The following is a 15,503-nucleotide window of genomic DNA, read 5'->3' as shown; positions in this document are numbered from 1 at the left end:
CAAAAAACATATTTCTCCTGGCAGAACACCTCCCATGGAAAGACAATCAAATAGCGGACCTGCTCAGCAGACACAGCCAACAACTACACGGATGGGAGATTCATCCCCAAGTTCTCCAGCCATTCTTCAAACAGTGGGGGCACCCAGAGATAGACCTGTTTGCACAAACGAAAACTCAAAATACCAGTACTTTGACGCCAGGTTCTCACATCGTTGTCACAGGGCAATGCGATATGGATGAACTGGTCAGGCAGATTTACGTACGCTTTTCCCCCAGCACCACTGATTCCGCTGGTGGCACGCAAACTGCGGCATCAGTCACTCGCACTGATCCTAGATGCTCTCACATGGGCGAGACAGCCATGGTGCACAACGTTCCTGGAGCTTTCAGTAGTTCCTCATCAAAGGCTGCGCCTCGCACCCAATCTTCTGACTCAGAACCATGGAAAAATCAGACACCCAGATCCCAATCAGATGAACCTAGCCATCTGGCTCCTGAATTCTTAGAATGTGGATACCTTAACTTGCCTCCAGACTGCATGAACATCATTAAGGAGGCAAGACGACCAACTACTAGAGCGTGCTATGCAGCTAAATGGAAGAGATTTATTTACTGCAACAATAACCAAATCAACCCATTAGATGCTTCCATACAGAACGTTATATGTTACCTGCTGCATCTTCAAAGATGCAACCTAGCATACTCTTCGATAAGACTACACCTCGCTGCTATAGCAGTATACCTTCAAAACAGGCAACATCTTTCACTGTTTAGAGTACCAGCAATTAAGGCTTTTATGGAGGGTCTTAAAAGGGTGTTTCCTCCAAGGCACCCACCTTCCCCAGTCTGGAACCTAAATGTAGTACTTACCAGACTTATGGGACCTCCTTTCGAACCTCTACACCCATGCAAATTGCAATTTCTAACATGGAAGGTGGCATTCTTGATTGCCATTACCACACTCAGGCGAGTTAGCGAGCTACAAGCACTAACAATTCAAGAACCCTTCATGCAAATACATGCTAACAGGATAGTTCTTAGAACAAACCCTAAGTTTATGCCAAAGGTCCTATCCACTTTCCATATTAATCAATCAAAAGAACTACCAGTGTTCTTCCAAAATCCAGAGTCAGTAGCTGAAAGAGCCCTACACACACTGGATGTAAAGAGAGCTCTGCTTTATTATGTGGACAGAACGAAATCATTTAGAAAAACAAAGCAATTATTTGTTGCTTATTCACCACAACATAAGGGGAATCCCATATCAAAGTCAGGAATAGCCAGATGGATAGTTAAATGCATTCAAATATGTTATCAAAAGGCTAAACGCACTTTAACTGTCCCCCCCTAAGAGCACACTCTAAGCGAAAAATGGGGGCATCCATGGCTTTCCTAGGATATGTTCCTCTTGAAGACATATGTACCATACACACTTTCACAAAACACTACTGTGTAGACGTGCAAGCAAAGCAGCAAGCTGCTGTAGGCCAGGCTGTCCTCAAAACTCTCTTTCAAACTGCTGCAGCTGGCACAGGTAACCACCGCTAGAGGAGATACTGCTATACAGTCTATGCACAGATATGAATTCAGCAGCCCACATGCCTCGAACGGAATATGCTACTTACCAGTATGCATCTGTTCTTGGCATGTAGGGCTGCTGACATTCATATCGCCCGCCCTCCTCCCTGGTGCCTGTTGCAGCTGCAGCATTATCTTTTGCATGGCCATCTCTTACTTTACTATCTCCATCTCTGACACTATGGCGACAAACAATCTGAGGATGGAGAAGATGCCCATGCGCACTGTAGTCCAGGGGAGGAGTCACCTATCTCGTGATACTTCCAGGACAACAAGGTGCAATCATCCGGACTCAACACTAGGTGGCGATCTATGCACAGATATGAATGTCAGCAGCCCTACATGCCAAGAACAGATGCATACTGGTAAGTAGCATGCTCCTTATCCAGTATTGGTATCTTTCGTAGATTCACATGCAACCCATCCACCTCCCCTGGAAGGGCTCATCTAGTTCTCTCAGTGATACACCTACTTAGCACTGTGCTTACGAAAATCTGAGGGACTAGAGCTCCTTCCAGGAAGGTTCCAGAGGGTGGTGATAGCTGATTGGCTCTTCTCTAGAGTTTGGTCATTTTTACAAAAGGACATGGATATGTTACTAAGGTAAGGCCTTTGGCCTATTACTCTACATGTCTAATGGGACATTACTTTATTTATGTACTGGGACTCCCATCCCTACGACGGGGAATGATTCAGGCATGTGAATCTATGAAAGATACCAATACTGGATAACTGTAGTTACAGTTAAGTAATGCATTTCTTACTCATCGAAAAAGCACTTCAGCACCCCATCGTCGGTAGCCAGCGCTATATAAATACATACTTTTTTCCCTCCATGTTCCTTCTCAATCAAAATAACAGATTAACATGTCCACCACTCAAATTAAATTCATATTTCTCTACTAATTCACCTCTAATCCTTTGTGTACAGGAATAGCGTGCTACTCGCGGCAAAAACTCTTCAACCCCCATCAGGGGTAGCAAGCGCTATATAAATGCAAACCGTTTTCCTCGATCTCTTCTATCCCTCCACTAACTATCTCAATCCAAATAACAGACTAACTTATCCACCACTCAAATTACTTTGTTTTCTCTATACTAATTCACCACTAATCCTTTATAGGTTCCGGAGTAGCTTGCTATTTGCCAAAAAAGCGCTTAGATGACGCGTCGGGGTAGTAACCGCTATATAAATGCAATTACAATGCAATGTGTAGATGGGCGAGTTGCTGTCTAAAAAAATTAATGCATAAATGATTCAGTTAATGAGTTTTGAGTGGAATTAAAGTTTTTTTGTTAATGTACCTATTTTGTTATATATGTAGGTTATGTTAATTTTGAGCACTTTTACGATGCCCACAAGCACTCGCTACTTTAATATAAATTATGGATAGTGTAAATCCATTTATGCGTAGCAGAATGAAGATGTCAGCCAAGTTACGGAATTTTATGATGGATTTCTTAGGCCTTCCTACTTTACTTGTTTCTCCACCTGCATCTCCCTAGCTCTTTCAGGTTTTGAAATTGTGATTGTGGGAATGTCATTTTTAAATTTCCTGCTTGCAAACAGTGTAGATTTCTATTGTGTGAGATGCAAATACAAAGTTATTTAGCACAGTGTCCATGCATGTTCCTTCTGTCTGTCAGGTGTAGAGGGAGCAGCATTCCAGAGTCGGCTGCCCCATGATCGAATGACCTCACAAGAAGCAGCCTGTTTCCCCGATATAATCAGTGGACCACAACCAACACAGAAGGTTTTCCTTTTCATAAGAAACCGCACAGTAAGTACTCAAACTGTTACCGGGAATAAAAATCCATTCTATACCTTGATTTCAAAACCACAGTAATAAATGGATCATTTTATTCATTTACGTTTTTATCCAACAAAACATGCTGTAGAGCCCTGGTTTACCTTTCTGTTAACCTATTACAATTAGCGAGAGAGGTTTGCATTAAAAGTTAGAACTACAAACTACAGTTTTTCATAGACCAACCTGTGAAGGTACTGAATTCAGGCTGCAAGGTCATACTACTAGAGAAGCACACCCATTTTCCCAATCTCTATAAAGTATGATGATGTAAGATAAGGTGACTCGCAGGACACCATTCCTACATCCTTTGTGCCCCTTTTCTGCTCCCGTTCACTTTGCACCAAAGAACCACAGAAAAAGGAACTGGGAAAGGTAAACTTTGTCTATGGTGGCTCGTATAAACATACTTCAATGTTTTATTTAGAAACTCTTATTAAACGTATTGCATATTAAAATAGTATTCGACGCCTGTTATGAGATTTGCATTGCATTAATTTGTGTTTCTAAAGGCACATACACACAATGCATTTGAAATGATTTGTTTCCCTTGCTGTTGTTTTTACAAATGTTTTCGTATGTATAAAGACATTTTACCATATCCAAGTATTTAACCTTTTTAGGTTCCTTAGCAGTGTCATTTAAATTCTTATATAATTTAGAAGAACTGTGCCATTGGTATTTTTCTGTGCAAGATTAATGAATGTGCACCATAATTTTGATATTCCTTAGACTTAAAATAAACACCTGTTTTTGTAAAATGGTTAAGTTTTATGTCGATAATTTACAGTTCAGATAATAAAGCTTTGACTAGAAGAGTGCACGTTCAGAAGTTTGATCTCTGTATCTTGTTTCCATTTAGTTGCAGCTGTGGTTGGACAATCCTAAGGTTCAGTTGACTTACGAAACAACACTACAGCAGCTTGAAGCACCATACAACAGTATGCAGATTTTATTGTTTGGTTATGAAGTTGTTACTGAGTGTGTTAATGCCATGTCAAGGTGATTGGGGAGATATGGCAAACTTGGTGGGTAACATTTCCAGATACAGGTGTAGGAAGGTCTGAGAAAGAAGATGTAGAGCTCCTCCACATAATTGCCAAAGCATAACTCGCACCTAAAAGCCTTCTGCAAACAGCAGTGAAATACAGCATATTGCTTTATTAAGCATACTTTAGGCATCAAGCTGCTCTGCTGCAACACATTCTAATATTACTTCAGATGGTAATAATTCAGCTTACCATCATACCTCACTTAAGCGTGTATTCTTTCCTATCACCAGAAAATCATTTATGTAATGTGTTCACTTTTTAGGAAATACTACCAAACCAGGCTTCCCCTTTTCATTAATTCATGAACAAAACCACTTTCTCCACTAACCTTCATACTGTGTTTTTCCAATTTTTTGTGGTCATTGAGTTGGCTGCGCTAAAAGAAGAATTGGAAGAATTGGAGGCTGTTCCATTCGCATAATTGTGTGATCCTGCCCAAATAAGTTTCTGTGCTAGTGACTTGGCTCTCTGAGAGGATCGTCATTATTAATCATACACACTAAATAGCACTGCTCACATTCATGATCCTGGAAACCACTGACAAAAGAGAAGAAACAAATCTCAAAAGCAAAACCATGCCTAAGTCAATACGTCTACTTTTCATTTTTTATTGTTTAATACCATGTGCCGGGTATCAGAAGCCAGTTAGAATATCAAAAATAAGTTTACCTTTTGAAGAGAAATGTTTCCGTAAGCATGCACAGCGACACTGAAGAAGTATGTTGTTTCTTAACGTTCCTTATAATTTCCACAATAATAGCACAGTGACCGTTATTCCACCTTTGTTTTTTCCCCACTCTTTGAGTTGGATCCCTGAAAAAAGGTTCTGCCTTTCAACTGGTTTTTGTCCTCTATTTTTTTTAATTGAATTTCCATTTTTAATGTGCAGTTTCTAATGGATCCTTATAACTGTAGATTCCTCACCCTGTGTGTATTCCCAAGCACTGGATTAGGAGATTCTTCTTAATTTCCATTGTGTTCCCCTTAGGTGGCATCATGTGGCTCGCATCTGGTTTGTCTCACCCTAGAAATGAGCCTGGCCACATGTAACTGCTAACTCCGTGCGTCAACTTCAATTCCTTTCTTTCTATGCTTTTCAATACGGATCTTGAGCTTGCTACTTCCATTCTATCACCGACAGAAAACTTTTTTGACAAAACCTCTTTGAGGTTTGTATCCTGTAGTGTTTCCCCTCAAACACTACAGGATACAAACACTGCAAGGATTGCCACAAACAAATGTCTGTGACAGACCCTCACAAGGTCTGACTTTGGTGTCTGGGCACTCAGATTAACCCAAATACCATCTGAGAGCAAGAAGCATGCGCAAGGCCTAGTTGAAGTTGAGGATGTTCTTGAGGCCGTTCCCCAGAAATTTCATCCCACTCAAAGTCATCACTTAAGTCTAAAAAGAAGCATAAGCAGTCCAAGTGAGACTCCCTTTCCGTTCGCTGTCAGCCTGAAGTGACACCGTCGGTAGGGCACCTTGCTATCTCGCTCCATTCTTTCTCAATGGAGCCATTCCCTAATTTTGTCCACTTTCAGCCTGTGTTAGTTGGCGACACTGCAACTAATTTAAGCCTTCAAAGAGGTCATGTTGTTAATTTTTTATACCCTTCTGGTTCCTTCTTGTGCGCCTTAAGGGCCACGGATCCAAGGTTGCTGCTAGTGGGGTTCCGGCTGTCATATTAATCCTAGACACAGACTGTACCTCTTGACCCCATTGACCTGCCTGCCCTAACTCCAGAACCAACGGATACTCAGACTCCTCATACGACATAGAAACCTGCGATGATCTATCATGTAATTACATTAGCAAAAACGTTAAATAAAAATGCCCAAATATCGGAATCCCTGGGTCGCTACTGGAATGATGTATCCTCAAGGACATTTTGGAGAGCCTCCCCAGAGCGCATACATCTGGGATTTGGACCAGTTTATCTGGTACCCTGAGTGTGCCCCAAATATATGAAAAATGTGTAACAACCGACGTAGCAAGCGCGCTTGAGAGGCAAGATAAAGCTAAATATCATCCGCATAGAGCGATGTGCAGTCTTCATGTTCTCCTTGTCCATTTGATGCCTCTAGTGCCCGGGTCTCCCCTAATCCAAACTGCAAGTGGCTTCAGCACCATGGCAAAAAGGAGTGGCGACAGCGGGCATCCTTGCCTTGTGCCACGACAGAGAGGAAAAGAGGCGGAGCGATGATTGTTCACTGAAACATGCGCCGTGGGTTGTGTATATAATAGTCTGATCCACCCAACCAGTTTGGGTCCAAACCCCATGCGGGCCAGAACAGCAAACCGATACTCCCAGGCAATAGTGTCAAATGCCATCGTGGCATCAAGTGACAGTAAAATTATTTCTTCCTCAGGGTGTCTATTCGCCCCAGTGCATCATGTACACGTCGCAGATTCCGTGCCGTATTCCGACCTGGCATGAATCCCGACTGATCTGGATGAATTAAATCATTTAGATAAGGAAGCAATAGATTAGTCAACAGTTTGGCCAGAATTTTGGCTTCCACCATAATCAAAGATATGGGCCGGTATGATGTGCAATCTTCGGCCGGCTTACCAGGTTTGTGGATAATCACGATGGTGGCCAGGGGAATATCAGCCAGGAGAAGCCTTGATTCATAGCTTTCATTATATAGATGAAGCAAATGGGGCGCTAACTTCATTGCCATTGGTTTGAGAAGTTCGATAGGAAGCCCGTTCGGACCCATCGCTTCGCCGGCTCGAACATCTTGAATTACCTGCTGGATCTCGTTTCCAGATTTATCCACATCCAACGCCTCTCTACCCTGCAGGGGGATGTATGCTGACTATATAGTGGCGAGGAGATCTGCAGCAATCGAGGCTTGTGTGGCTTGCGGAATCCCGTATACCTTCTCGAAATTGACCACGAAGGTGTCCGCTATACCTTGTGGGTCAGTGATCAAATTGTTGTTGGGACCCTTTACTGCTCGTACCTATCTCGCTGAGTGTTCCTTGCGTTCCAGCCATGCAAGAAGTTTACCTGTACGCTCACCCTGCTCGTAAATCCGGTGACGAGTAGCCAGGGAACGCATGGTGGCGTCTTCCAGGAGCAGCTGCCGATAGTCCTGTCTTTTAATGTTGAGACGGTGCTGAGTGTCGGGATCAGGGTCCTGAGATATGGTCCCCTCCAGTTGCAAAATGTCTGCTTCCAGTTCGACCACCCTCTGGTTACGCGTGGTTCTGTGGCCCAACATCCGAGATAGCTCCCTTCCCTTGATCACTGTGCCGTATGCACCCCAGAGTTTCACTGCCGACTTTAATGATCTCACATTTTCTTCAAAATAATAATCTGTGTCTTGTTACAGGTTTTCTCTAATGTGTGGGATCTTTAGTGCCCATGGTTGTATCCTGATTGGGCCAGGACGTCTAGCGCGTTGAGCACCGAGGACTGTCAGAACAGGGGAGTGATCCGAAATTCCTCGCGCCAAGCAAGTAGAGTCCGTGAAATCATGTATGTCTTGAGCATGAGTGAACATATAGTCAATTCGCGTTTGACTGCCATGTACACCTGATTGAAACGTGTAGTGTGTGTTATGGGAATGTGACCATCTCCATATGTCTACCATCCCCAAAGCATTAGTAAAATCGCAGAGTTGTGAGCTTTGCGTCGGGTCACGTCTGGGCGGGAACCGGTCTAGTAGGCCGTCCATCGTCCAATTAAAGTCGCCTCCCATTACCAATGATCCCACTGGCAAGTCCAATAATAACGACCCCACATCCTTCAATGTTAGGCGCTGCAATCCAGGCGAGGAATATACTGAAATAACATTGAGACTACACTCCCACATACCTGTACATGCTGCATATCTACCCTAAGGATCTGTCCAGGTGTTCTGTATCACATATGGGCAGCCTTTACCTAGGAGAACCCCCAACCCTCTTGACCCTGTAGTGAAGCCCGAATGTGCTACCATGCAGTACCCCTTCCTATTGAGAGCCATGCATGAATTTCCTATCAGGTGAGTTTCTTGAAGCAGTATTATGTCAAGCGCATGTTGATGGATATATTGTAAAACAATGCCTCTTTTAATTTTGTCCCCCAGCCCGTTGACGTTCCAGGTGGATAGTTTAATTTCTTTACCCGTTACCATTAGCATAGAGCAGTAGCACAGTGATTACTACGCATAGGGTGTCACATCCCGCACCCCCAGAAGTACCCTCCAGAGCGACACCCAGACAGCCACTATACATTACGTCTAGAATGTGTGCTAGTTCGGCGTTGAGAGGCTCACGCCCGACGTAGAGTCCTTCCTCAGTGGGATCTAGAGAGGGTTCGGTGGTCCTGGTGACGGAGTCAGCCTCACGCCATTCTTCTTCTCACTCCTCCAGGCGAGCTTCTACGAGATCCGCCACTCCGGAAGCTAGAATCCACAACCACAATTCTCCTTCAAAACAAAAGGAGGCTCCTTCTGCTGCTCGGTTATCCCCAAGATGGCAACTGCCTTTACATCACTGGCAGGATTCAGGGGCGACGAGGCGAATGCAGGAGTATGCCAGTCCTGTTCACAGATCTCCTCTACAAAGACTGGTGTAAGAAGTGGACAGGGAGAGCTCTCCTAGACGTAGAGCCCACACAGAAAGATCCCTTGAGGGAAAGCACCAAAAGTCACGTTCCCCCAGACGGGAGGAATGCGCAGTCAGATCACGGGAAAGGAGGCACAGTGTTCATCGCAGGAGTAGAAGAACACCATCTACTTCCTCTACTTACTCTACCCGCTCATCAAAGAGGGATTATTCCCCCACCCTTTCGAACAGCCCTATCTCTAGGGTCTCTCCAATAGATGACATTAACACCTACCATGAGGTTCTGCAGAGAGGTGCCCAGAAACTCCGCATCGAGATGTCTGTTCCTCAAATAGCAATGACAGTGATTTTCGAGACTCATCAGAAGACTTCGTCTCGACCATTGCTTCCCTTGGTTCCAGGGATTCTTGACCCTGTCATGGACACTTTTCTGTCTCCAGTTACCATTTAAGGCGGTGCCGGCTCACATCCAAAAGAAATACAAGCCGGCTGCCTCAGACCCGGTCTTCGTTAAGACTGATCCCCCTGCAGACTCGGTGATCGTAGACGTAGCACGAAAAACACATGCTGTCACTGCTACTTCCTCGGTTCCACCAGATAAAGAAAGCAGGTCCCAGGACTCATGGAGTCGCAAAGTCTGCAATTCTGCGGCTTCTACCCTAAAGGTCTCCAGCGCTGCTGCATTGTTAGTCCGTTACGCCAGAGCTTTATTGGATTCCTTGGAACGCTTCAACACCAAGCTGCCAAAGGAAGACCAAAAGACTTTGATGAAATAGTAACCGAGGGATCTCTGGTGGCAAACCACATGATTAGCACAGCGGCGGACGTCGCACTCTTACACGCATGGAATATGCGCCAGGAGATCATCCTGGTTGAAATTGACAGGCCTCAAACCGGCTGCCCAGCAGAGAATCTTGAACCTCCCATTCTCTGGTTACTCTCTCTTCGGCATGCACGCAGACGAGGAGATGAATAAGATGAAAACCGAACTGGACACTCAAGGCAGTCGGCTTGGAGAAAAAGAAAGCGTACACCCGTCGGTACAGACCCAACCAATGTAAGGGGCCTCAGCAGAGGGTTCAAACCCCTCAGTGGGCCCAAAATAAGAACCAGGGCAAGTCCCAGTTTCAGGGAAGAAAGTCAAACCGAGGTAGAGGTGGTCACCAGCAACAATTCTCTACCACAGCGAGAGCGGGAGGGAAGTCATGAGCAGTGGCTTCCTCTGGCGCTGTTGCCCACTCCAGTGGATGGTAGTGCTTCACAACATCTGGCAGAGTGGTGCAGCATCACAAAAGATCGTTGGGTTCTGAATATACTGCGCAATGGATACACACTACGTTTCTGTGTGCTTCCAAAGGACATACCTTCAAAAAGATCTCGTCCTCATCAAATAAAGCTGCTTCGGAAGGAGGTGAAGGCTCTTCTTCAAAAACAAGCTATAGAAGAAGTTCCCCCCTCTCAAAGAGGAAAATGAGTTTACTCCAGGTACTTTCTTGTCCCCAAAAAAGATCAGGAGCACAAGTTCCGACCTATCCAGGTCCTTTGCCTTCTGAACAAGGTCAAAGTGAAGGAAAAGTTTTGCATGTTGGCCCTTCACCAAATATGTCCACATCTAAAAGTAGGAGATTGGATATGTTCGGTGGACCTCCAAGATGCTTACTTCCATATTCAGATTGTTCTACGTCATCACAAGTATCTTCACCAAGTGTATGGCAGTGGTGGCAGCCTTTCTGCACAGAAAAGGTCTCTTCGTCTATCAATACTTGGACGACTGAGAAACAACTTCCAAGTCTGTCTACAGCAGTTACACAATCTTGGCCTCCATGTCAACATGTCAGTGCAACAGCCCACCCAGACCATCCATTACCTAGGCTCCGTTCTGGACACAAACTTGGGAAAAGCGTTTCCTTTGGAGGAGAGACTTTCTTCAATGCGGCAGAAGTGCAGGATTCTCCTCCAGGCGAAGAATCCAACAGTCCGGCAGGTGGCATCCCTTCTGGGATCCATGGCTTCCTGCATCTTTCTCATCCCCAACGCCAGGCTGAGAATGCGCCCGTTGCTGCAAACTCTGGAGGACCAGTGGGATCAATCGACAGGTCGCTGGGAAGATCGGATCGGTCTCTCCCAGGCAGCGAGATCCTCCATCAAATGGTGGACTCCGCTTCGGAATCTGTTGGTGGGAGTCCCTTTTCACCAGCCACTTCCGGTGCAATCGTTGGCGACAGATGCATCTCTACAAGGATGGGGGCACACATGGGGTGCCTTCAGATGCAAGGGCGGTGGTCAGCAAAGGAACAACCCTTCCACATCAATATGTTGGAGCTGCGAGCAGTTCACCTTGCTCTGAAAGCTTTTCTACCTGCAATCTAATCCAGCTCGGTCCTGGTCCACACCGACAACACGGCCACCATGTTCTATCTAAACAAACAGGGGGGTACGCGGTCACGCCCTCTCTCCCTGGAGTCCCAGGCGATCTGGCACCGGCTGCTAACCCGGAACCTCTCAGTGGTGGCAGTGCACCTTCCAGGAGAACAAAAAATCAAGGCAGACACACTCATCCGGCACTTCAAAGATCAGCCGGACTGGGTGCTAAATGACGAGGTGGTGGCAGACCTTTTCTATCGATGGGGTCGTCCATCAATAGATTTGTTCGCAGATGACGAAAACAAAAAATGCCACACCTTCGCTCCAGATTCCACCATCCAGGGACAAGGGGGAATGCGCTTTTGATGGATTGGTCAGGGACATTTGCCTACACCTTTTCTCCCCTGCCTCTGATCCCGAAGGTGGTGTCCAAGCTCATCAGATCCAACATGAAGATGATTCTGATAGCTCCAGACTGGCCACGGCAGTTGTGGTACCCAACCTTCTTCATCTGTCGGTACTTCCACACAGACTACCTTGCAGGCCGGACCTACTGACCAAGATGGACGGGAGGATTCTTCATCCCAACCTTCCCTCACTGAACTTGACAGCATGGCTCCTGAGGTCCTGCAATATGGACATTTGAAACTGCCTCCAGATTGCATGCACATTTTAAAGGAGGCTAAGAGACCCTCCACAAGAGCGGCATATGCGTTCAAGTGGAAGAGGTTCTTTCTTTGGTGTAGAGAGCATCACTTCGATCCTACGAAGGGGCAGGAGGACGTCATTCTTCCTTACCTTCTGTACTTAGCAAGATCTGGGTTAAAGTATGCTTCTATCACGGTGCAATTATCGGCCATTACGGCGTACAGGAAGTCACCTAGCCAACCCTCCTTTTTCCAAATGCAGGTAGTCAAGGACTTCTTACAGGGGTTGAAGAAGGTTTATCCCCCTGTTCGAAACCCTTCTCCTCCATGGGAGTTGAACCTGGTGTTATCTAAGTTTGTTGCGTGTTTATCTAGGTTCCTGATCGATACTGTGACCTTATGCCCCTATTCGGCTATAAATCCATTTATTCCGTATATTGGCATAACCGTTCAAGTGCGATTTTCAGAAAAGTCATCTCTGGCCTCACACGAACAGAGTCACATTCCAGCATAGCTCTCTGCCACTTCCTTTGCGACCAATTAGTGCAATGACAAAGCAGAAGTCACTATCTGATATTCCTAGATTAACACTCCGAGTTCTTCAACAAGATAAAAACTCAGCAAACCTGGAAATCCCCGCTTGCTGTGTTTTGATTAGTAATGGAACTCTAATGAGCAACTGATAACTATCACCTCCGAGTGACATCTTTAATTGACGTCTTATGTCCAGCAAACTTGCGTCAAACCCGGCACCTGTCAGGTATAAATATTACCAACGTTGCCTTAAGCAATGCGAGCTACTGTTGCTGATGCCAGCTGCCTGCAAGACCCCGTGTTGGTAAATCTAGCACTCTGTCGCTGCAGCCTGCTGTCCCCTTGGTGGTGAAGCTACTGATACCATTATCGCTGCTAAAGCGCGAACTATGGTGCAGTACGCTTAGGAGCTGAACAGCCGTCCCTCTGCGAAGACATCCAGCAGATTCCAGCTGCCCGCGGACGCTGTCCCCCCCCCCCCTTCCTCGACGCGCTGAAGAGACCCGCTGCCTTTCTCCTGCAGAGAAATCCAGCTCCGGCGTTTCCGGTCTACCCTCGCAGGTGACTAGGATATCGAGAGTGAACCCTGAAGGAGATACCAATCCTCCATCATTCTATTCAGAGGTATGGTGTTGACTAAACCCTTAGACGAGAATTCTTGAAACAAACCTTGGCAAAACCAACTTAACTTAAAGCTACTTACTTACTCCCCTTCCACGTGTTAGGCTTAGGTCAGGCACACTGGGGTAGGCTTAGTTAGAAGCACCAGTTGAGTATGTTAGCCTAATGTATATATGACTGTATATATGTTTTATTACTTTTAAACCATTGTATGGCTAAGAAACCATATCAATGCTTTTACAGTTCTATTTCGCAATTCTTATCTTACTGTACGTACTTTTTATAATAACAAGTCTTGCAATTGTGGCAATACATTTCTCTTGTACGAGAAGAAAGACTGTTCAATAAATGTTAACCTTTTATTGACAAACGCCCGTCTCTCTATTCTCTACATCTCGTGAAAGTAAACTGCACTAGACTGACTGAGTGAAATACATGTCTATTGTTTCACACGACCCTAGAGATTGACTCTTGATCTGAGGAGCAAAGTTGCCATGTTGCACGGTTGTTGGAAAGCTGAATCCCTTCTTGTCTGTGCCAAGGAAGCTGATCACTTCCTATGCAGAGAAGAAAGTTTCCAGTGACCTCTGAGCTAGTTGGTAACACACCCAATTAAGTTTAGCATAGTCAGTGGAGGCCTGGAATATCCGCAGTTCCACGTCGATACTACTGTTTATGTTATTCCAATGCGCAGGGCCTAGTGGGAAACTAGGAACTACACTACATGGCGCCAAACGTTTGGTAAGGCGATAAACTAACGCAAGACGGTAGAATAACTCAGTCGTGCATATTTCACACAGACCCCTTTCTCCCGTAAATACTCCAATAGACGTCTGGAGTGGGTGAAAGGTTAAAATCCGCCCGAACTCAGTAGGAAGAGATTCCTATGTAAAGCTCTGGTTTATTCAACGTTGAAGGATACAGTGTTCCAAAATATTGTGCACCTAATCTTTGTCTCCTTGGAGACCTACTCTGCAAACCTTGCATTTTAACAATGCCAGAAAATAACGGAACCCCTGGGGCCGCAGCAGATGCGACTCAGCAAGGTCCCGAATACACAGACCCGGATGCTATAATCATCCCAGTCCACTTAAGAAGATCTATAACTTTAAAACTTATAGAGAACGGACTGACACCTCAAGGTGGTACAGTAATTTTCGTGATAGAGGCTCACGAATATCGGCAGACAGAGGTATTCTATTCATGGATAAACTTTCCAGCGGTAAACTCTAGAACAAAAGAGTTTCACTATTACAAAATAGAGAAACCTCCGGAAGAGTACGCTCCTTTCGAGGAGATTGAAATTCCACTTAAATTTCAAGAGCACCTGCTCTGGTTTAATGGCGCCCTAAAACATAATGATCACATTACCAGGCTCGGTCCACTAGGTAGACCAGGAGCCACGTGGCCGGTTCTAGCCAGCTACACACCACATCCTGACATTGCAAAAATGTCAAAAGAAGATCTCTTAGTTAACATAGGAGAATTAACTAAAGCTTATAGAGAGTTAGTAAAATTATTTAAAAATAATTTAAACACTCCTAAAAAGAGCTGGGATGGAAATAAACAATCCACTCCCAAGGAAAAAGTTTTCCAGTCCAGAGGAAGGTCTCCTCGACGGAGGGAAAGAACTCCGACTCGAGAACGCCAGTCTCCCCAGAGGGAGCCCTCTGAGAAAAGATATAACCTTAGAAATGGGGATAATCTGAAAAAACCTGATAGATATCAAAGTATTGATACACGTCCCTCTCGATCTTTTCCACAGAATTCGGAAAGAAGAGGACGGTCAGACTCAGGAGAGCACACCAAGTCCAAAGACAAGGAACCTGCTCAGAGTAAAAAATCTCAATTTCAGAAAAAGAAGGTAGCCAGTATTAGAGTAATCAACCATGCCGAGAATACTGAGGACACAGTTGAAAAACGGGGAGTGGGCATTGACAATGTTGGACAGTGCAGCAGAAATCAGTATAGCGCGCAAGATCTTGATGAGTCATCTGGAGACAGTGGACACGAATGAATACATTCAAGTTGAAACTGCCGACGCCAGACTTAGCGAGCCCCATAAAATATACGAAATAACATTGCGTATAGAGGGTGATAAGACTAGGAAAATTAAGGGTCTATTTTGGGATAAGCTCTCAAAAGGCTATGATATTCTGTTAGCTGAAAAAGATTGGCCCCCAGAGTTTGTCAGGGAGTGCCCTCGTGGCGAAGAAGTGATTATGCCTGCCTTCTCGAATCACATTCCGATTCACAAAAAATACACATATGCAAGGAAATGGGCAGTAGCCCAGGCACCTGCATTATATAAAAATCATGTAGGATGGGATGAGGA

General features: G+C 45.1%; 1 protein-coding gene across 3 annotated transcripts in view; it reads left to right on the top strand.

Moving 5' to 3' along the window:
* Positions 1–15,503, top strand: part of KDM1A (lysine demethylase 1A) — a 1,339,130-nt gene that overhangs the window by 118,894 nt on the left and 1,204,733 nt on the right. For 2 of the 3 annotated variants that reach the window (XM_086957680.1, XM_086957679.1), the window contains exons 3-4: positions 3,227–3,360; positions 4,250–4,328. In XM_086957680.1, the coding sequence (XP_086813806.1) occupies positions 3,227–3,360; positions 4,250–4,328 (213 nt within the window). The remainder of the gene's footprint in view (positions 1–3,226; positions 3,361–4,249; positions 4,329–15,503) is intronic. The other variant, XM_086957681.1, reaches the window with a different exon arrangement.

The sequence above is a fragment of the Lissotriton vulgaris genome, chromosome 2_1 (genome assembly GCF_964263255.1).
Source record: "Lissotriton vulgaris chromosome 2_1, aLisVul1.2, whole genome shotgun sequence".
Classification (NCBI taxonomy): Eukaryota; Metazoa; Chordata; class Amphibia; order Caudata; family Salamandridae; genus Lissotriton; species Lissotriton vulgaris.
This window is presented reverse-complemented; position numbering and strand designations above follow the sequence as displayed.